The sequence below is a fragment of the Pezoporus occidentalis genome, unplaced genomic scaffold, assembly GCF_034315485.1.
Source record: "Pezoporus occidentalis ecotype Australia unplaced genomic scaffold, CSIRO_AGI_Poc_V1 ctg2, whole genome shotgun sequence".
Taxonomy (NCBI): Eukaryota; Metazoa; Chordata; class Aves; order Psittaciformes; family Psittacidae; genus Pezoporus; species Pezoporus occidentalis.
Genome location: NW_026913855.1, coordinates 21,027,695 through 21,050,185, shown reverse-complemented (window position 1 = coordinate 21,050,185; position 22,491 = coordinate 21,027,695). Strand labels below are relative to the sequence as shown.

At 36.6% G+C, this 22,491-nt stretch overlaps 1 protein-coding gene across 3 annotated transcripts in view; it reads right to left on the bottom strand.

Annotated features, from left to right (window-relative positions):
• The window catches only part of SLC9A3 (solute carrier family 9 member A3), a 52,292-nt gene that overhangs the window by 12,953 nt on the left and 16,848 nt on the right, over positions 1-22,491 (bottom strand). For all 3 annotated transcript variants that reach the window (XM_062618132.1, XM_062618133.1, XM_062618135.1), the window contains exons 2-9: positions 13,894-14,196; positions 8,785-8,945; positions 7,784-7,862; positions 6,824-7,001; positions 5,718-5,938; positions 4,429-4,631; positions 3,534-3,623; positions 1,526-1,596 (exon numbers count right to left, since the gene is read on the bottom strand). In XM_062618132.1, coding sequence (XP_062474116.1) covers positions 1,526-1,596; positions 3,534-3,623; positions 4,429-4,631; positions 5,718-5,938; positions 6,824-7,001; positions 7,784-7,862; positions 8,785-8,945; positions 13,894-14,196 — 1,306 coding nt within the window. The remainder of the gene's footprint in view (positions 1-1,525; positions 1,597-3,533; positions 3,624-4,428; positions 4,632-5,717; positions 5,939-6,823; positions 7,002-7,783; positions 7,863-8,784; positions 8,946-13,893; positions 14,197-22,491) is intronic.

Sequence of the window (22,491 nt, the reverse complement as noted above, 5' to 3'; positions counted from 1 at the left end):
TTTTGAGTTTATAGCTTCTTATTTAGATTGTTGAAACCTTTTTGTTGTTAGATATTATTCACTGATTTGATAACTATTCCTCTTCTTTAGGGAGAATATCTGACAAGCAATCTCTAATTCAAGTTGCCACACCTAAGCACATCACTGAGATGCTAGAGACTGTTGTTTCTTTGAGGAAGCATCACTTTCATGTACATACAGTCCAAAAGAAGCAGATTTAAGGTGGTCTCATTCAGAATATATTAGTCATCAAAGCACACACTCAACCACGGATCCACATTAAGCTACTCCTCTTGTTACTCAGGGACATTACTTTCTGACATTTAAGAAGCCATTTTAAAAAGATATTAAAAATAAAAAATATGTCATTTTAAAAATATTTAGCTCCATCTTCATGACATTATTTCAAATCTGGGGATGTATTCCTGCCTGCTGAAATTAATTCCCAAAAATTGAACTAAAAATCCAGAGCAAAAGAAAGGGGATGATCTATTTGGGATAACTCATGAAAATTCTTTGATGCATAAATGAGCAAAGAGCAAAAGGAAAGGAAGGAGATTGTTCCTATAACTGGTGAGAAATTCTGCTTGAGCTCAGGTACAATCTAGATCCAGCCTAGGAGTTTTATAGTTGTGCAGACATAATGCCTAAGCTATATTCAGGCTTCTCAGGAAGGGCTAGCACGGTGCTCTGCAGAACCACATGGGTTTTGGATTGGAATGGACATGTTGAGTCATCAGGACATTAGCAGGTCAGAACTGTGACTGTCTATACCTATGTAATGACCTAACTTCAGGCAGAGAATTGCCTAACCTTAACACTCTTAAAGATGTCCAGGACTAATGTCTTTCTTTCACATTTGTTCATCTAGGTTACGGAAGTCTGCCCATCACAGTGGTAACTCTTCATGTGTAATTTAAAGAAAATGGTGCCTGTATCTTTCAGCTGAGTAATTTTGCTTATCTCAAGAGGAATCAGCTATAAACAGAGGAAGGTAGAAATGACCTGTAATTTTCATTGTTGGTTTCAAACTAATAGGCTTAAACTATTAGAGTAATTTCCAAGCACCCTCAGCCATCACTTTCAGAAGCATTGAACACATTATTTGTAGAAATAGAACAAACAACTGGGACAGTTTTAGCTGTTGTTTTTTAGTGTCTCCACACACAAATAATGTTCATGAAATGGAGTACTACAGAGAAGGCCCAACACTGACATTTTAGTTAAAATCTTGTGCAAATTACCAGTTCTCAAATCCTGAGAGTAACTGATCCCTGGATGTGAACTGAGGCATTTGCAAAGGCCTAATCTTAACTGTGGGGGAAAAAAGGAAAAGAGTCCAGTTGTAGGGGACAACCCTTTCCCCCACTTTCACATTTGCTATATTTCCAGCATTTTTAGCATACAACCTTCTCAACTACATTTGCTATCCTTCTTGTCTCTAAACTCAGAGGCTTAAAAAGTCGTAATTTACAGATAAGATTTTCTAGCAATATTTCAACATAACAAGTTAGTTACTACTTACTTGTCTCTCAGATAATTATGTCCTATTTGTCCAGAAATGTCTTCTATCGCAGAAAGAATGTGATCAAAGGCCTAGGAAAGTGAAAGTGGAATTAATATCTTTAGAGGAATAAAAGGCGTAATTAGAAAACAGCTGAATTTATGTCAGGTTAGACCAGGTGACTATGCAAAATAATTTTATTGCTGCTAAGCAGATTTTTTTTTCCCATTTACTGAAATACCAACTACTGTGTGCTCTTCTTCAAAGGTCCTGAACTTTCTAACCAGTTCTTTACGAATTCACTATTTTTTTAATTACAAGAGTAATTAAACAACCTTCAGCCAGAAGGCACTTGATCCCCCATTTTAACATTGAATTATAAAACTCTTTTTATCAACTCCTTTTGCCATCTCCATTTCTGCCCTATGAAGTACATCAGCCGCTGTTTGTGTTGGTGATTAAGTCAGTTGAAAATAGTCCCTAGTGTTCCTTTTTAGATGTTTGAGGAATCCATACATCTGTCAGAGTTGAAGTAAGCTCCATTCTTTTGATATCTAGGGCAAAATTCCATACTGAGTATATTAGATGGCTGACAGAAATCCTGAGTTTATAGCTCTTGATTCAAGCCAAGGCAACTGCAGGTAGAATTTAGTCTTTTTCTATACATGGTTGTTTACATTTCACTCTGAATATTGGAGCGCTTATTGCAGAATATACAGCATGCTGGGTTTAGCACAACATGGATGATATGGATTTTTCCTGAAAATAATATTAAACATTGCCTCAGGAGATATCTGACAGGGAAATGGAGAAGATGATATTACAAGTTGTCTCCCTCCTCCTCCCTGAGAACAGACAGTGCTTCCTTCTCTCTGAAGTTTGCAGTTTATACAGTTTTAGGAGCACTGTGCTTCCTGAGACAGCATCTGCTAGGATACTCTAGGAAGTGGTGAATCAGTACATACAACTTTGCAAAGTGTTAGGATTAACATTGCTGCTCAGCCTGCACTACTAAGCGTCACGTAAAGGTATATGCCATGAATGCAGTGAGACTGGGAACGAATCATGATTTTCAGATAGTAAGATATTTGAATGGAAATGGAAATTTGAATTGCTGGATAACAAAAGCACAATGTATTTATTCAGTAGACTGCAAAATAATTAATCAGAAACAAGCCCTGTCCATCACTATGTTGTTAATACACTTCAGGTGACGTCCAGCATGAAAACAGACAAGATTAGAAGATCATACAAGAATATGTTAAAATACTTAATGCAGGATAGCTGTGTAAATCTGAAAAGATTATTAATTAAAGAAGACCATGAAAGATGTCTTCCATCTTTTAACCTATTTAAAATGTCTTATAGTCTTCCATCTTTTAACCTATATTTGTATTGAAAATGGATGTTTTTTCTTCTACTGAATAAAACCTTTGCTATATTGTGTGAAAGTCAATTGGAAGAGATGATGTTTCAAAATGTTTCAAAATGTTTCAAAAGGTTAAACAAAAGGGGGCAAACCCAGACTTCGCACTGAACTATTATCATTAATCTGGAATTTCACTATATAGTTAACATCTGTATTGGGCAGCAGACTACCATTCTATGTATTATGCAAGCTACAAAGCCTGGTTTCATACCTTTTCCATAAATAAACAATACTTGGGAAGGAAATATAAGCTTACTTCCACATGCTTTGCCCTAGAGTTCTTCAATTGAAAGTTCTCTGCTCTCTTTTAGATGAAGAGAAAGAAGCATATTCCAGCCATGCTGTTTTGCCAGTACTGTCAGCCCCATTGAATTGTCAAGTGAAAGACCAGAACCTTCAGTTGAGTGTCTCTTCACAGGACCCAACCCAAAGCCAAATTACAACCTACAGAAAAATTTTGAAATGTTTGAAGGATTTTGCACTTGAAATTTGATTCTCCCCTCCCTTCCAAAAAGAATTTTTTCTTTTTTTTTTTTCTTTTTTTCTTGGGGCACTCCATAAAAATCCAGAAGAACCTACAGTTTTGTTTAAAAATCTTACTCTGCCATGAAGTTTCTCATTCAGTTTTGGCTCTCTGTGTTCAGTTTTCTTCACTTTCAGCCACTGTACCAAAGGCTTGATAGTCAGTCCCTAAGGATTGAAAAGCAATAATAGGAATGATCTTAGATTTTCCTCCAGCTGGTTGTTGTTAAAGAGAGATAGAGCATTTTTTGTATGTTATATGGTGGTATTTCTTCAGTTGATCTCTGTCCTCTTTAGAAGGTAAAATAATTCAGTACCCTCAGCTCCTGTTACAAAGGTTTGAAAAGACACCAACCAGTGGAAAAATACATCTTCTATAAGAAAAGTATGGTAGTGGAAGGGTTAAAGTGTTTCCTGTACCATTGACTGTTATTTTCTACACATATCAGAAGTTTGTGACCACAATTAAACTTTCTATAATAAACTTGTGAAAAAAATTCCTGTCAGACATATCTGCATTTAAATTAATGTTGTTTTTTTCATCCTGGAAGTACTGTTTTGTTTTGATGCAAAATACTTTCTTGTCCCACTCTCATATTTAAATACTGTTATATTTAAAAACAAGGAATTAGGCTCAGGTAGATCAGCTTAATGACTGTATTTGCCCATAAAAAGGACTGTTCCCTATAGTTATTCATATGAGGTGAATGTTTAATCAGATATTAACTTGAGCACTATTAATACCAAGCAGCTAAGACTGAACATTTTTTAGCACAGAGGAAATTGTGTTTTGTCCCTTGTGGTGCCATATGAAAACATAAAATAGGATCTTTGTTACTAAAATTACAAATTCAATTATGCTTTCAGTTCAGTGAAACAATACGCAACCTTCAACTGAGAACTGCTTTAAGCATTCAGTACTTTTGTGGGACTCCTTCTCCTTGCAAGAAGCATACTTAAGAAGTTGTATTACCTGGAAAATGACAGTAAAAAACACAACAATGATAGTTGTGCTGACAAACAGATTTTTCTCTTTCACTTTTTCCACATCCAGAAGTACAACCAGAGCAAAAGCAACTGCTCCACGTAGTCCACCATATGACATCACCACCTGGTCTATTATTTCCAACTGGACCATTCTGTAGTGGTTAAGAATCCATGTCTGTAAAACTACACCTATAAGAAAAAAATGCCAGCATGTCCAGAAATAGCCTTATGACATGTTAATAACCCAACTGTGTGTAAAAAAAAACAGTATCACCAGTCTGCTTTCATAACAGACTCTCTACACCATCTACTTCTCCCTCTGCATTGCTACATTGCCAAGGAGGGCAGGCCCTCTCGGTACCAACGTTCAGCCAAAGGAGTTAGATGAAGCTTGTTCTGTGGGCCAGCAACACTTCTGAGAGTGCTGCCATCTGGCATAGGCAGTACAGGTGAAATTCTGTTACGTGCTAGCCTTTGAAATTCACAGTTGAGAAAGAACAGAATTTCTAGCACCATAGTCGCTGATATGCACAGCATCTTTTAACAGAAGGAGAACAGAGTTGAAACAGTGTTTGTTTAGAGAGTCAGCGTAGTGCTCTTTACAAATCACTAAAAATGACATTGATGGTATTGTAATATGGAGGGTTGTATAGTTATGGTAATACCGTCTTCAGGCCTACAGGTGAGATGCTGCTTACTGTAGGAGTCCTAAAGCTCTAGAATTCATGTCTCCCAGAGCTCCCACCATACACGAGGAAGACAGCTTCTTGTTTCTTAATTATTTCTAAAGTCAAAAAATCTGTGGTGTAATTATGTATGACCTGATATCACTGTGTATCTCAAACCTGAAGTTAACCCTAAAATCAGCTTGAAACAATCTTTTTATTACCAAATTGAAAGAGCTGAAGAAAAGAGATGGCTGACAGACTCACATATTTTGTTAAGCTGCCTAATAAAGAACAAAGTCCATTTCACTGGAAGATTTTGCCAAGATAACGTGCTGGGTCAACAATGGTCAGCCACAGCTTGATTGATGTTAACTAATGGTCTAGTCATATCCTCATGCATCATTAAAAGTGAAATTCTAGTGTATTTTCAGCATATGATAAAGCTTACTGTAGAGATCTATCCTCCTAACCCAAAACCAAACATAAATTCAACCACAATAAACTGAACACTTTAAAAGGAAAAGTCTAGAACCCCTTTCTTTTTTCATTTCTTGACAAAAGAATATGTGATTATATCAACAAAACAGGAAGAAGATCATCCCCTTACCAATAACTCGATATACTGAGATGAAGACTAGAGTCAACAGAATAAAAGCTGTATTCCAAGTCCAGATATCTGGATTTACAGCTGAAATTCCCAGGAACATGAAGATAATAGTTTCTGCTCCACTGGCCATCATTTTCATGGTATACCTTACAGTTGTAGAAGACTGTTCAGATATGTTAGCCTTGACATACTTCTGACAGCAGATGCCACAGAAAGTTATCCTAGGGGAAAAAAAAACAAAACAAAACAACAAAAAACAAATGTTCAGAAAATATTTGTTGCAACATTCAATAGTATTTCTATCTGCCTGTCACATAGTGATAAAACCCTACCATTAATTCCTAAGGAGCCACTGTTGAGACTAATCTAGGTAAAACGCGTATCTCGAGCAATCACCCTCAGGTGACGCCAGGAGGTGTGAAGACAGCATTTCACTACATCATAACAGACCTTAATTCTCTTCAGAGTACCACGGTTTTACATGGAAAATTTTAAACCTTATTTACTTTGGACATTATCTTAAACTAATGATCTGCTTTTGCAGCAAGATTTTCTGATCTTGAGTATACTCACTGTAGCATCTACAAACATGACAAGCAAAACTGAGAAGAAAGGTGCCGGGAATCAATGGATTCTAAAAGACGAAAGTCCACAGAAGTACTCAAGCTAAACCAGGCAAGATTTAAGCAAACCTTAACAGGCCAGTCAAGGCGTTGAGAGCAGCAAATAATGGACATTCACATAATGCTTTAGAAAAATATGGGTTTAATTACAAATTATAGGGAAAGATGTAAATCCAAACGGACAACTTGTAGTTATCGAAGTATTATTAATGTCAAAAAGGAATGGGTCTATTCTGTATTTTGCACAGGAAGCTCTCATGTTGCATAGCAGATACTGGAAAACTTGCATTCCTTTTCAATCCTAAATGACAATATTTACAAACTACGATCTACTGCAGCGTGAAGATAGTAATATCCAGCATAATATTCATGAGTTCCATATTCAATAGCAGTCCTATATAATTTAGGTCTTCCTTTTCAGTGCTTTTAAAAATGATTCTCTCTTCCCAACCCCTTCACAAGCAGTAATTAAAAGAGACTTACGCGAGGATAGCAGAAAGAGAAAGCATCTCTGCTGTGAGGTAGGACAGGTAGGAAATGATAAACACAAATCCAGGTTCAATGATTCTCACATGCTTGGTGAAACGACTGACCAAGGAGAGCAGGAATGCAAAGAAAATGCCAACCAGTGTACCACCCAGGCTCACCACAAAGAATGACACTGAAAAGCAAAACCAAACACAGGTTAAACAGGTAGAAATATAACAGTTTGAACTAGTTCTATTTTATGGTTAGCACATCAGAGAAAATTTTGGAGGACACACCAATTATTTCTAAAAGGAATTGCCTTATAGCACTTTGTATGTGAATGAAGATTCTGTAATAAAAACAAGGTTAATTTCTGTTAAGCCTTACCACTTCAGGCTCATCCAAAACTCACTACATTCCTTTGAACATTTTTTTTTCCCCATGTTCTGTAAACAAATGCTTTTCCAAAAGCATGTTATAGAATATGCCATAGTCGTTGATAAAACATTGATTCATAAGATCATGTAGTATCGCGTCATGCTTGGAATGAGAAATAGTGAGCAAATATTTTATAGTCACTGGCAAACATTGCTTGATGCCAATCACTGATAAGGAGTGAGAATGCCCAAATGCAATCTCAATTCTCCAGGCATGGAATGAGAGCATAGGTTGAAACTAAGAACATATTATAAAATAGAAAGAAAATATGTACAGCCGTCAAGTTTGGTGTTCTTAACAAGTGACCTCCACATCTTTTGAGCCTCCTCAGAAAAAAATATCTAATTAAGTTCCCAAATATTCAGGAATACTCATTTATTTTCTTAGGGCATTCACCTATGCCGCAGGAATGTGGGAATATGAGTGACAAGGGAAAGGGATGAAAAATAACATTTACTGATGGTACAGTAATAACATTTTGTGTAAAACGCTGCATGTGTACATCAATGATTTGACACGGAATTCAATTCTACGCACCTATGCCTTTCACACATTCAGTCCCCGTCACATTCTCCGGACCTATTGTAACAAAAGATTCGAACACATTGTACAGCACCTGAAAAGAAAAGTAGGCTAACTTAATATTTGCTCCTGAATTAACTGTATTTCAATATTGTCATTATGGGTTCCAACATTTTGAATTCTGAATTGATGTGTGACAGAGGGAAATTCTGTGTGGAGAGCAAAGATTTTGGAGATTTTTTCAATTTTTCAAAATAGAAAAAAAAGCAGTGATACAAGAAGAAACAAATTTCAAACCCCCACAACTTCCCATTTCTTAATTCAATATTATTCCATCTATAAGAAGCGTTGTTAGATCTAGATGGGTTTTCTAAACCACTTCTCATTCTAAAATCCAGTTATTTAGCAGATTTAATCAATCACCTTTGTAAAATATATAAGATAATAAGATATAATAATTCTCTTAATCAGAAACTTTCTAAAATGTCCCATATTTTCTCTGGAATTGGTTCTTTGTTGTATATCTGTTTGATAAACTTCTGATTGAATTAAAAGAGTGGGAACAAGCATAAGCACTTTGGAGAGTATTCCCTCTCTGTTTATATATCTGAGGTATGCATACAAATTATGAACATAACAGAAATACACAGAAAAGATTATCTGCATTAAAATCAACAGCAAAGAAAGGCTCAAAATCCCTGGAACTAATTTCAGTATGTCATGAAAGCCAAATGAAACATATACACCTGAAACTTCATTTTAAATGTTTTTCATGCTCTTCCAACCCAGGACTGTGTATTTTTATGTGACCTATGGGCTCCAACTAGCTTTCATGCTCAAACATTTAATCTTTGCAATACAGTGTTTGTAAGCAAGACAGAGAAAATCATCAGCTACTGTCCACTAGCCCATGAGTAGATGCACACAGGTGATACGGTGTTTCATTTAAGGTGAAAATAAACTTTAGAAGAAACCTTCTAGAATTCAGATGACTTCGTGATATATAATGTATTTACCACAGTTACAGCATCATTCAGAAGTGATTCTCCAAAAACAATGATGAATAGAACTTCATTGACATGGACTTCTTCAAACACTGCCAGAACAGCTACAGGATCCACAGCGGCAATTAAGCTGCCAAACAGAAGGAAGTCCAGCAGTCCAGTATTCAGGTGGCCTTCAAAAACAAAGCCAAGTATAAGCAGAGTTAGCTCTGTGCTATCTATAGTAATGACATACTGTGATATTACAAATAATGCAAAATCCTTGAAAATAAGGATCCTAAGGCATTGACTAGAAAGCATGACACAGAAACTACTTAAGTTCTGCAACGTGTCGCCTACAAGGTTTTTTGGATCCAGAACTGGCCCATGTGGATCAAAGTTGATTCTGAGAACAGTACAATCCTGTTCTTCCGGCAAGGCACTTGAGATAAGTATTTCCAGATCCAAACTGGCTTTGTGTTTTTGTGGATTTGGTTTATCTATAAGTAAATTATCTTAGGATAATTGAGAAATGACAAGATGGTAAGATGAATATATCAGTACTCCTGAAGTAAATGTTCCAAAATACTTCATGCCACAGGCCAAATTCAACTCTTGGTTGGTAAGAGTTGTACAGTGTTGCTTAACTGCATTCAGTGCAGTTAAAAACCATTGTGGCCTCCTTATTCAAGGAGACATGCATTGACAGGTGCAGTTAAGCCAGTTGTTCCCAAATTATGATTCATGAGGCCACTCTCTGCAAGTCCTTTAGATAAAGGAGTAAATGAACCCCAACATGTTTGTGTTGTAGCCCCTTAGAAATTTCAGCAATGATTCCAAAGGTTTTGGAACTACAAAACTCTGTTGATAAAGTAGCAGAGTATTTATTTTTTTGTGTGTCTTCTTTTAGTTATTAAGGTTATTTTGGTTAGTTATGTGAAGACTGAAACAAGCATTAACTTTCTTTTAAAAGTGACAGAAAAGGAAGAGCCACAAAGATTGCTTTACTTACCTTCCTAGACATCTTGCTAAATTGACCCTCTTCATGCAATCAGTAGTGCTATCCCAATATCAATTCTAGGGAACTGATTTTTTAAAGCATAGAGAACAAGAACATCTCTTTTGTGTTCATTAATGTAATGGATGGAGGGTTATTAAGAGATGCTCAAGCCCAAAAGTATTTGAGGAGCAAAGAATGAATATGTTGAGAGTTCATTCACTAGAACACAGTGCAGAGGCCCATGCCCAAAGTTAATAGGCAATTGTATCAGGCGTGATTTCTAAAGGTGAGGGAGAAATCCATCTGATTTAGTGATTTAGAAGCATAAGTTAGACAATGACAATCAGTAGCTATAGCAAAAGGATCAATACTTCCTGTAAGGTACTTCCAGAACGACATGGCCACTCCTCCAGCAAGAACTCTTATGAAATAATTTTTCAAATCCAGAATGTTCAGTGCTTGAAAGGTAATTGAATATTCCAAATAGCTTTGATACAAACAATATGGGCATATTTACTCTACAGAAGGACACTTACATGGCCAGCCAGAGACAGGAGTAGAAAACAACAATGGCCAAAAATCTGGGGCAGCTGCAGAAGTACATATTGTATAAGCTGCTGTCTGCCAATCAGAATGTCTACAGTTTTCCATATATACAGGTTTATAGGGACCTTGGTAAGGCCTTAAAATCAAAAATTCATAGTTTGCACAGACACTTAACTGCTTTATATTTTCAAAAAGAGTAATAATATTTTACACTCTTGGACATATTAGGCTGTGAATGAGGACTGAATCTATCCATTTTAGTGTGAGAATTGTTGAAGCAGTGAGCTGAAGTATGTGCCAAAAATTCTGAGAACAGCCTTGAACCTGAATCTAAGTAATGGTTCCATCAAATGTCCTTCTCTGCCATGCTTAAGGAAGAAACAAACCCATTGACGATAACTATCTGATATCAGGGTACAATAGGATGTAAGCTTTTAGAATAAACTGGCTCACTGAGATTGCTTATCTTTTTTTATATGTTAGTGATTATGATCATTGGTACATTCTTTGAAGACTTGCAAAGCTAGTGAGCAAATATTTATGGAAAGGTTAGGACACCACAATAATTCCTACAAAGCAGTGTTGAGAGGCATGGGGTTTCTAAATCAGGCTTCTATTTAGACTAATAATGCAAGTCATTTCCAAGTGATACATGACCACTGCTTCTTCCAGCTCGAGAGTCCGGAGTCTGGATTGACTAGGTGCCCCCAATGACACCTGAGTGAGGTAAATTCACTGGGCCCATTTTAAGACTTCCGCACGTACTCAGCGTGTTGTTGCTGTGACCTAAATTGTACAGGAAAAAAACTTTCTAAATATTAATCACAACCAGAGTTATTCCACAGATAAGCACTGCATGTGTTCTTCGGCAGATGGTTAACACTTAGATGCAATCATCCAGGAAGATTTTGGATTAGGTACTTCTGCTGCTGTGAAAAGAGACTAGTATGGCTCTGGTATGGGTATAGTTAAGGCGCTGATTTTTTAAGTTAATTTCTTATGAAAGGATTTCCTTGTTATTACCACCTCTCTTTTTCTTCTGCAAATTGTAATATCTATAAGGATACTGAATGTGAACAAAGCTACTTTCATGTTTATGTAGTAATCCAGTTTGGATCGTTCAATCTCATATTGATGGACAATACTACAGGCCCATTCAATGGTTAGTGGACCATTACTTCAATGGAAGTAATTTGGTTTTAGTCAATTTTTGTAGTGGATATACATTCCTACATTTCAATGATACTACATTTAGCATTCAATCCAATCTTAGAAAAAGTGTGGTAGAAACAAAAATACGCCATAGAACTTTAACCAGAGGCTGCTATGAACTCTTCTAGAAATTAACTCAGCATTCTCCTAACTTCAGCAAATAAGTAACAACAGGAAGGCTTTTCACTAAGCGTGGTACTCAGAACTTGCTGGTATCTTGGAGGCCAACACAATGTATTTAGTGGATTAGTAAGTATGTGCCAAGAAGGTATTTTAAAGTCCTACTTAGCTTTGCTGGAGAGTGACATAGTTTGAATCAGGGACAGGCTTGTCTGGCCTTTTCCATATCTGAAATTAGAACTCTAACAGATTATAATATGCCTTTGTGGTAAAGACAGGTCCCCACAGTATATCAATTAATGTTCATTCTAAACATTTAAATTCACCAGGCAAGTCAGTTTATTGTTTGCTTTTGTTAACATCCCTAGTTTTAGCTTATTGGGCTTTAGCTGTGACCTGTGGTAAGGGCTGATTCTCCTGTTTAACTGTAAGCTCACAGTTCTAGTATGTACCAACACTGAAACAGTTGCATAATGATGAAAAACATGTAGTCATTTAATCCAGCTTTTACAGTTAGTTGAGAATTGCATATGGATTGGGAGGAGAGTAAGAGATAAATGGAGTTTTTATTTAAAATCATTTTTGGGGGGGAAAATACTTTCCATTTCACATGTCATAAAGAGGTCAATGCTTGTCCTTTAATGTTTTTATAAACATATTTTAAAAGTAGTTGTCACTCATTATATTTCCCAGAACAGGATGTTAATAAAAAATTTTGGTTGTATCTTTTAAATTGTTCCAAACAGCTTGGATATTTGAAGAAAGAAATCCTTGTCCTACCTGTCAATGTGTTGCAATAGTAGTATCCATTTGTCATCTTTTTTGTTCCTGAAAACCTGTATTTAACTGTGAAATTGCGGATGCAATATATTGCGTTCACAGGCTGCAAGCACATAAAATGTCTTACCTACCTATAAAAGCCAATAGTGTCTGCATCTGAGCTGTCATCTTTGTATCTTCTAAAGAAAAATACTTGCTTACAAAATGTGTTATAGTTGTGTGTTACAGATAAATACCTAAAATGTAAGCTAAATCTGTCATAGATGTCTGTATTACAAATGTCTGCAGTTATACAAAATGACTCTCATATGAACAAATCTGTGGTCTTCTTGTAGTTCTTCCACAACAAAATTTTGCTACTTCCCTGTGTTGGATAATGAGAGCCGGCTTTCAGGCTGAAAATCTCTATTATGTTATCTGCTGCAATAATTGGTTAATAGTTTAATTCTTCATCAGAAGAATGTCTCTGCAGCTTCTGACATTTGAGGCACTCCTGTTATCTGGACTTAAAAGGAAGTCTGTGGTAAATTGCTTTGAGTCGATTTTGAACCATTGTGCTTAGAGAACAGCCCCATGACTCACTGTTGAGCTTTTAATACAACACAACATAGCCTTCACGGTCTTGGAGCCACACAGAGAGTCCAGGATCTCAGCACTGGTTGCCAAGAACAGATGGGCAGAGTGCACAGGCACAGCAGCACACTAAATCTATATTGCTCCCAGCAGCACTCAGATGTACCCTGTAAGTACTTTCTTGAACTCAATAGTCTAACAGAATTTTGTCCTAGAAGGGCTCTTCACTACAGACAGTAAAAAGCATAGGTAGGATGCCTGTTTCAAAACACATGCAATTCACATACAGTGCGAATCACTGTTCTTCAGGTGGTAGCGCACAGCAGATGTGCATGCCACAGCTGCTGAGGAGATTAAAAATTGCTGTTCTGTGCCTCTTCTAGCAGCCCAATACTCTTATATGTGTCTTACGTGTGCTATTTGGCTCTGTAAGTCTTCAGTTACAATTTTCAGCCTCAGAACACAAAATAGAGATGTCATGTATACAGACTCACTCAACAACCATTACTTGCTTAATATTAAAGCTGATTGAAGGATGACAGTTTCATTTCACAGTAACTTTGAAGGTTTCTATCACAGCAGAAAAAACAAGCTATGCAGAGTGTATTTTTGTCCAGATATCCATTAGTGGGATGAATCCTGAACTTTATCCTGAGAATGTATGCACACATTTACAGCAGGGAAATATAAGAGACACAGTTTCGTGTCTCCTTTGTGTTTGCTTCAGAGAAGATTTCTCAGATCGTTCTTAAATCTGGTAAAAAAAAATATTACAGATTGCTCCCATTGCAATTGTTTGGTTTGGTTTGTTTTTTTCCTGCTGAAAGGAGTTGTTAAGTTGTAAAGTATCACCCATCTAACATCTGACATACAGTAGCATTCGCAGTTGTGCCTTTGCAGATCAAACTTACCCATTATTCCTGTCTGATAGACGCCATAGAGTGATAAACCGGTTGTGGCAGCATTCCAGACTGTCCCAATGACAGCATACAGAAGGATAGAACCAAGATTTCCAAAAAACAGTCTATTTGGCATAAAATATCCAGCATCCAAAACAATGGGGGGCAGCAGATAGAAGAAAAATACAGTTGGTGTAAGGGCAAAGGAGGCAATGTGATCTGCTGCCCATACAATGCCACCAAGGAAGAGACCAAGAACAATCAGAAGAGCACTCTCTGGAACCACCCGAGTGACTCTGTGGGACAACTGGAAAACTGTAGGGACAGAAGAAAACAGTTTGTCAGAATTGGAACGGAGAAACACTTTAAGCAACAACTGTTGTTAGCTAGCAATTTTGACTTTGCAGAAACATCCTGCTTTCATTGTTATTATACCCAAAAGCATGCATAGAATGCATAAGATACAGACAGTGTCAGAAACCAGACACTTATAAAATAAAATGCAAAGGTTAATTTTCAGATTTGATCCAGCATATTTCAATTTATATGAAACCAATATTCCCTTACATTTATTTCCTTTATTGAATTAACTTCCCCATTCAAGATCTGCTTAGGGAAAGGCAGTGTTCTGTGCAATGCAGTAAGTGCAAGACTGAAAAGAAATGGTAGAAACGCTGGAAATATGGTGCTGGAAGTATGATTTTATAGTTTATTTCTGTATGTAAAAAATACACAGCTAGATTAACACAGCTATATTAACACAGCTAGATTAACAGGGGAAAGAGCCTGAAAAATGACTGCTACTGCTGAACCCAGGACAACTCCCAACATTTGTCTTTAGAAATGATCAGTATATTAGCAGTTGTTGTATTAATCCTCCAACATTATTGGAGGATGACAGAAGAATCCTGAAAGAAGAACTAGTTTCTAGACAACTCTTTTTAAATTTATGAAAATATGACAATGTAGCCTGCAGAAGGAGCAGAATGGAGATGATATAATGGGATATCCCTTTTGTGCCTTTTCCTCAACATTTTTCTAGTAAGGATTTCAGTTAATTCAGAGGCTTTCTGAAGGAATGGGGGCTTTAGTGGTGCCTTCTTCATATATAGATATATTCATGGGAAACGGCTCTGCAGCAGGCTACTTTCTTTTGTATAAAATGTCATAAAATCTGGTAAGTCAAATCTGTTAATAGAGATGAAGAATACGTGAAACCTATTATACAAAACTACGTAATTGTATGGTGTGGTTAGCCTATTAAACTAGCTAATAATTAGAGGGGGAGAAAATTAGTGCAATGTGTGAAAAGTTGGCAAGGCCAAGAGAGAAAAAATCAACTATGCAGGATGGCAGAGACACAAGTAAGACTGCAAGTACGTGTGGCAACATATATTTCCAATGTACCTGTTAGGTATCAGATTTAAAAAAAAAAATAAAATAAAATAAAAAAAGTAAGAGAGAAGAACAGAAAGAAGTCAGGTCTACAAAGACAGATGGAACATGAATATGGAGGATCTGGCAAAGACATTTGACAATAAGGAAGCACAGATGTGCTAATTGACTTTACTGTGATTTCTGCAACCATTTCCTTCAGTTTATCTTAAATTTAGATGTGTCCCAGATGGTCTGAGCCCTGGCACTTTGTGATATTGACCCAATAATTGGGATTTTACTTATATAGCTTTGTGCTGAAAATGCGAGTTTCACTTTAGGAAGAAAATTCTACTAAAAGCCACTGAGTTCCTGGTTTGAGCATCAGCCTAAAACTGTGTTGAAGCTTTTACAAATGTTGATGCAAGTTACCTCAAAACTAGTTTGCACAAGAAGACATCATTAAGAATTCTAGCTTTTTAAAGTATAGTGGAAGAATCTTTCCTATGACTACATAGCAATCTTACACCAGATTACTTTACTCAAAGACCATTGTTTTTCCTCCCAGACAAGTATTTGCCCTAGTCAAATATTTACTAGTTACCTTTTAGGGTGTTTTAAGGGCCCCATTCCTTAACTCTCTCTTCATTTTGGCTGTATCTACACAAGCAATGTTAGAGGCATCACTGTCACTATAGCAGATGCACAGTAAGATAGGTCCCACTAGTTATATAACCTCCACGGCCTAATCAGAATAGAAAACACAAAAAGGAAAAATTATGGTGACCTGCTCTATATCAACAGTGAGCACAAACGTAGATGTTCCTACGTGTTTGTAGACAAACCTTGAACACTAAGCCATGTTAGAACATAGCTTCAGAGTGGGATTAATACAACAGCAATCACACATGAAAGCAAACTGCTTTCAGTGGAGTTGGCTAAACTATGCCAGTTTTCTATATTGTATGTCTTTCCCAGTTAGTTTCCTTCTCTTCCCTTGAGCTTCCATTAAAAAAAAAAAAAACACAAAAAAGCAAGAAATTAAAGAAAGAAACCAAACTAGCTGCTATTCCATATGTATAAATTGTAACATTTAATTTCTCAAAAGTCTTTCCTACTGGTCATTCTTGATTCCTAGAATTTCCAGTCAGTGAATTATCAACTAATTTATCACCTCACAGAGTAGGGATTATCTCCTTATCCATGGATATGAATGTTGCTGAGCTAGTCTTACTAACCCAAGTCTATTTTACGTACTCTTTGTAGATAAGCCATGACTGCAAGAAGTTAAAGTACAGAATTTAAAATAAACCTGTGAAGACTTTTCACAACTAGACATTTGGGAAAAAAAACCCTCAGATGTCCAGCTAAAAATTCATCTTCTGTAGAATTCTCATCTTTACAACCAAAACCAGTTTCTCTTAGTGAGTACTAGGAAGCCAATCTGCTTTTGGTTATATCACTGTCTCCTAGAAGTCACATGTTCCCAATGAATCAGCTACACCATATCTCTCTAACTCCAACCAACTGATTATCTGTACTGGATTTTAATACTATCAGCAATAAATTCTTCTTCTCAGCTAGGTTACAAATGCAGCTGTGGACAGGAAAGTTATTGCATGAACAAGTAACAAGAAGTTTCTTCTCCTTTTTGGTTTTTTTTTTTTTTTTTCATTTGGCCTAAGCAAAATCCGAACACTAAACTGTATTTGTTTTAAAGGAACTGCTTAGCTAACTTTGCAGGCAGACAGGATGCAATATGATTAGTGAAATCCTAGTGTGTATAAACATAGAAATATGTAACAGAAAAATGCCACAGCTGATGAAGTTCAATATAATAGCTTGAGACGAATTTAAAACTTAGATCAATTGTTGAGTTAATATTTGTATTTACAGTCATTGATATTTTTTCCTGGCTACATACATAAAATACATTCAATCAAGACTGTGCATTATGAGTAATTATTACATTTATAGAAACTGGTAGAGATAGATTAGTTCTAAATTCACTCCTTGATTTTTTTTTTAACAATTCATTCTCCTGTAGTTATGTCCCAAATACCTTCTGAATGTTTTACAAACTTAAATAATGATAGTACATTCATTTCATAAAGTTTGACTTTACTTGCTTAGGAGCAATCCTGAAAATAGTCCCACAAAATGAATTATATCTCCATGACAAAATAGAAGCTTTAATTACATCTAAATATCTAGAATGACAAGGTATTCCACCTAACTAAGGAGTGAAATACAATGCAGCAATAATGGTCAAGGAGTTTAGTTTGATTCTGTTATGAAAGAAATTGCAAGTATCAGGAAGGATAACATGCAGTGCTGCTCAGATAAATTACTCTGTGAGAGACCCGGAGATGAAATCAAGTCTATTTTCACTGCTGTTAATAATGAAAAATACATGAATGTATTTTAATGAGAAGAGGGAAAGAGAAAAAAAAAAAAGAGAAAAAAAAAAAAAAATTTAGGCAGTCCATTGCATAAAAGAAATAACAGCACAAAGGGCAATCTTTTAATCTATAAAATTTAACATTTATCATTTAGAATTCATCTACATAAATCTAGGCACAGTACTAGCAAAAAAGATTAAACATATGCCTTCCATCCAGTATGTGGAAATCTGGCTTAAAAGTGAAATGGCTACTGGGCAAACTGAGTTTAAATTCAAGCTGAGTATCCCTGAATTAGAAGCTTTCTACAAAGTTAAGAAACAACAGCAAAAAAATTCTGTAAAATTTTTTGACACTTCCTTAGAGATCCAAGAAAAATGACTGTGACATTTAACATATCCAGTGAGAAAGACAAAACAAATTAGCAATCTATGATTTAATGAGGGAACCAGCTTTTTTTTGACTCCAAGAAAGAAATATACTTTCAGAAGTAAGTTATTTTTTATCACCTCTTTAAAATGCAGTAACTTAAATACTTTAGTGGAATTTATAGCATTCAGTGAACTTGGCAGCTTTCTAAGGCCAAAGAATTACAAAAAATATTTAGATGAAGATTTTCAACCTCTTCTTTTCAGACTTACAATTTCCACAGTTCCCATGAAAGCATAGATATGAATATGCAAACATTTCTCAGCTCTGCCTATCACTGCTCCCCTACAGGTGTGGGGCCAGGAGGATGGTGCCAGACTCTTTTCAGTGGTGCCCAATGACAGCACACAGAGTGATGGCCCTAAACTGAAACACAAGAAGTTTCACCCCAACATGAGGAAGAACTTCTGTACATTTAGGGTGGCAGAGCACTGGAATAGGCTGCCCAGGGAGGTCATGGAGTCTCCCTCTCTGGCGACACTCAAAACCTGCCTGGACACGTTCCTGTGTAACCAGCTCTCGGTGTCCCTGCCTTCGCTGTAGGGGTTGGACTAGAGGATCTCCAAAGGCCCCTTCCAACCATAATGATCCTGTGATACTTTGATTCTGCCTACCATATAGATGTTTGCTAGTGGGTCAAATAAGCACTAATAGTACACTATTAGTCTATTTTTCAGGTTTGACTTTGTATTTTCACTTATAAAGATGAAGTTGTCACATTAAATCAAGCCTTGAGTGCTTCTAATTTGAGATCCAAGACTTGATTCTCTGTAACTGGTGAGAACCCTTGCCATTGACTAAAGTGAGAGCAAAATGCTACAAATTTCATCATGGTTTTTACATAGATGTAAATAATAGTATCTCCAAGGCAGTATATAATCAGGTTCCTGTGAAGGCACAACATGGCAGCTACTTAAGTAGAGGATGTGTGGAATTAATTTCCAAGAATACTCTGCCCAAAAGGAAAGCTTTCTTCTAAACATCTTCCAACAGTTGGCCTCTGACTGGCAGACATGAAATCTGTGTTTCTTATCTACCTATTTATGTTCTCCTTAGCACTTAGAAGGTGAATTCTATGCAAAAACTGTTTAGTTCTATCCTTTCTGCAGTTATTCTCAGTAGTAGCTGGGCAGGAGTACAGACCAAAAGCCTTTGAGAAGTCCTGGTGTATTCCTAATACGTTGGTCTACCTGACTAAGGAATGGCCACACTGTCTATAATATGGAGCATAGATTTTCAAGAAGGGATTATTTTCCTTCCACCATCCCTAAAAGGGATGCATCACTGGTCACACTCTTCCTCTCTATCTCCACACATTACTTGCAGCTAGTTAGTGCAATATAGCTCAGACTAACCAGCTGCATCTGCCATATCAAGAAAGCAGCAGTGCTGTAGAAATGCTTGATATAGCCTATACAAGTCCCTGGGCAGAGGTTGTAATATTCATAGTGTAGGAACTATGTGTAAATGTGGGGGCAGAGAACTGTGTATTTCCTTTTCTTCCCCTGTATATTGTTTTGGTTTTTTTTGTTGCAAGAAGCTGAACTGTTTCAAAATAACTGCTCACTCTCGGTTTACTAACAGTCTCATAATCACTTGCTGATCTTTATTGACTGTCATTAGTGTTTGCTGTGGTCCTCTCATGGTACAAAGACAACGTATGTAAGTTTCATTCTGCACATCACCTATTCAAGACTAATAGTGAATGTTCCTTAAACAACTGACATTACAAACTCCTTAGAAAACTTCACTGTTGCATTTGATTGGAAGATTACTTAACAGTAATGACCATTAGTGTTTAACTTATCTGTATATACATATTATTTTATTGTTTTAGGAACGGCAGGTCTCTTCCACTCTTCAGTCACCTTGCCTTCCATTTGATGGACAGCTTTCTTTATGCTTATGCAAGGTTTGATTAGCCTGGAGAAGAGAACGCTCTCGGGAGACCTTATAACAGTCTTCCAGTTCCTAAAGGGGGTACTTGTACAAGAAATCAGGAGAGGGACTTTTTATAAGAGCATGCAGTGACTGAACAAAGCAGAATGGCTGTAAATTGGCAGAGAGAAGGTTTAGATTAGACATTAGGAAAAAAAATCATCCTTGTGAGGGTGGTGAGGTCCTGGCAGACGTCCTTGCCCAGAGAAGCTGTGGCTGCCCCATCCCTGGCAGTGTTCAAGACCAGGTTGGATGCTGCTTGGAGCAACCAAGTTGCTCCAAGTTTTTGCTACTTGTCCTTAAGTATTTGGTATTACTTGCTACCTATTTCATGCATTTGTTCAAGAACACATTCTTCTCTCAAGTCCACTTTCTACTTACTCCACTCTTCTACTAAGAGAAGATTTTTGACACCATTTCCTATATAATGAAGTTTCCCATACGTATATTTTCCTTATGCTCTGTTATGGCTCCCTTTACTTCTCATTAGTCCTACCAATCTACTAGTTCTCTAATAAAGTTCTTGCACTTGCTATACTTCATTTCTCCATATTCATGTGTCTTTCATTTTCTGTTCTATCCTTGTAACTCGTTATTTTCATGACATGCCAGTTTCGCATCCCTGTGCACTGACCTCAGTCGTACTGGATCTCTTTTGTAAGATCTCCTTCATGACTTGACTACATTAGTTTTCTACCCTTGCTACATTACCAAACACAGCATTTCTTGCCTGCATAGCTGTAGGCATACCTTCCAACTAATTACAGTTGCTTATGTTGCCTGCATAGGGCTCTAGGAATTTTAATTATCACCATAAGAACTAGAAGACCTATTTAGTTGTGCAGCCAGGCCCTCCATTATCACACCACCACATTTAATGATCCTCTTCTGGGGAGATTTTTGCTCCAGCTAAGCCTATGTGAAGACACACCAGCAGCCTTCAGGGCATAGCTAGAGACTAATAGATGAATTTTGGCCTAAATCAAGGGGCAAAAAAACAAAACCAACCCAAACAGTCCATTATGTTCCAAGAGTGGTTTTGTTGAAGCAAGGATTCAAAGTCTAAGGGAGCTGCCTTTCTAGTCTGCCCAGGAAATGTTTGAGCAGACACAACATGGCTGAAGCTGATCATTATTCCCTTTCTAATCTTTATCAACAAAGTGTGCTCCATTTTTTTTTCTGATCAAGAGACTGCTAGCATATTTTATGGTCCTCTAGATACTGTTCTGTGGACCTTGTGACAACAATATTCTGCAAGTCTTATGAATTGATTTTGCCATTTTGAATTGCTTATGTACAAGTAGTACAAAACCCTTAAAGAAAAAGCCTTTACTGATTTATTCTAAACACTACTACTTAGATTTTAACTTATTTTGTTAATTAATTCCTTATGCTTTTACCAAATCTAGCAAAAATACAAAGAATTACTGGGGGGGGGGGGGACGACGACGACGACATGACGGAACGGACACACACACGACCGAAACCAAAAAAAATAAAACCACCAGAAAACCCAAAACCCACACAGAAATATTTTATGTCTCAGAGCTATTTTATATCTGAAGAAAATCAGAGAAATAATGTAAGTGTATTGTGTAACAAGAAGTTTTTTTATAGGTCCTTGAATACTGTCTTAAAATATATGAACATGACTGTTAATACTATTCATACTTAATCTTGGACATTTTTTTTCCTAAGCAAAGCCCAAAGTCCTTCATATGTAACTTGTTTAGATGAACTGGTTTGAGTTTGGTTTTCTCCAGCTCAAGAAAGTTTTCTTTATTTGTCACATATGTAATGACCACCATTTAAGGAGTGTACAGCATTGTAATGAGCTCATTAAACAGGAGATTTTAGGTTGCTGTTCTTTGTAGGTGAACAATTAACAAAATATGTTAGTAATTAAAAATGCAACCAACATACAGGTCAAGGTTTCCAGTTGATAGGTTATAACATAAAAAGATAGCCCCAAGCCAAATTCAAAGAAGTGTGTGAGTAAGCAACTATTACTTCTATAAGCACTTAGAGCATAATGAAGTATAAGCAATCAGGTTTTATCATAATTATGCCAAACAGCTCTTGTTTGAAGGAGCAGTCCCACTGCAGTGTAAGTGTGGTAGCATTTGGCCCTTATGGAACTGAATGGCACTGAAAGAAAAACGGGAACAGTCAAAAATAATATTTCAAAATGAGAGCAAAGTACACATTAGAAACACCTTGAAGTATAGCAGAGGATATAAAACAGGACAGCAAAAGTCTCATAAAACTGCTTAATTTCCTATGCAAATGTGTTAAAGTTAAGTTTGAAAGACGGTTTTCTTGCTCAAGTTAATATTCCATAATTCCTGAATTAAGGGTTACTATGAGTTTTCTGTGTTTAGAAGCTGTCAGTGGATGGTATTACATACTGAATGGAAATATAAAGAATTACAGTTGAAGGGTCTTACATTCTAGAGCTACTCTGTAT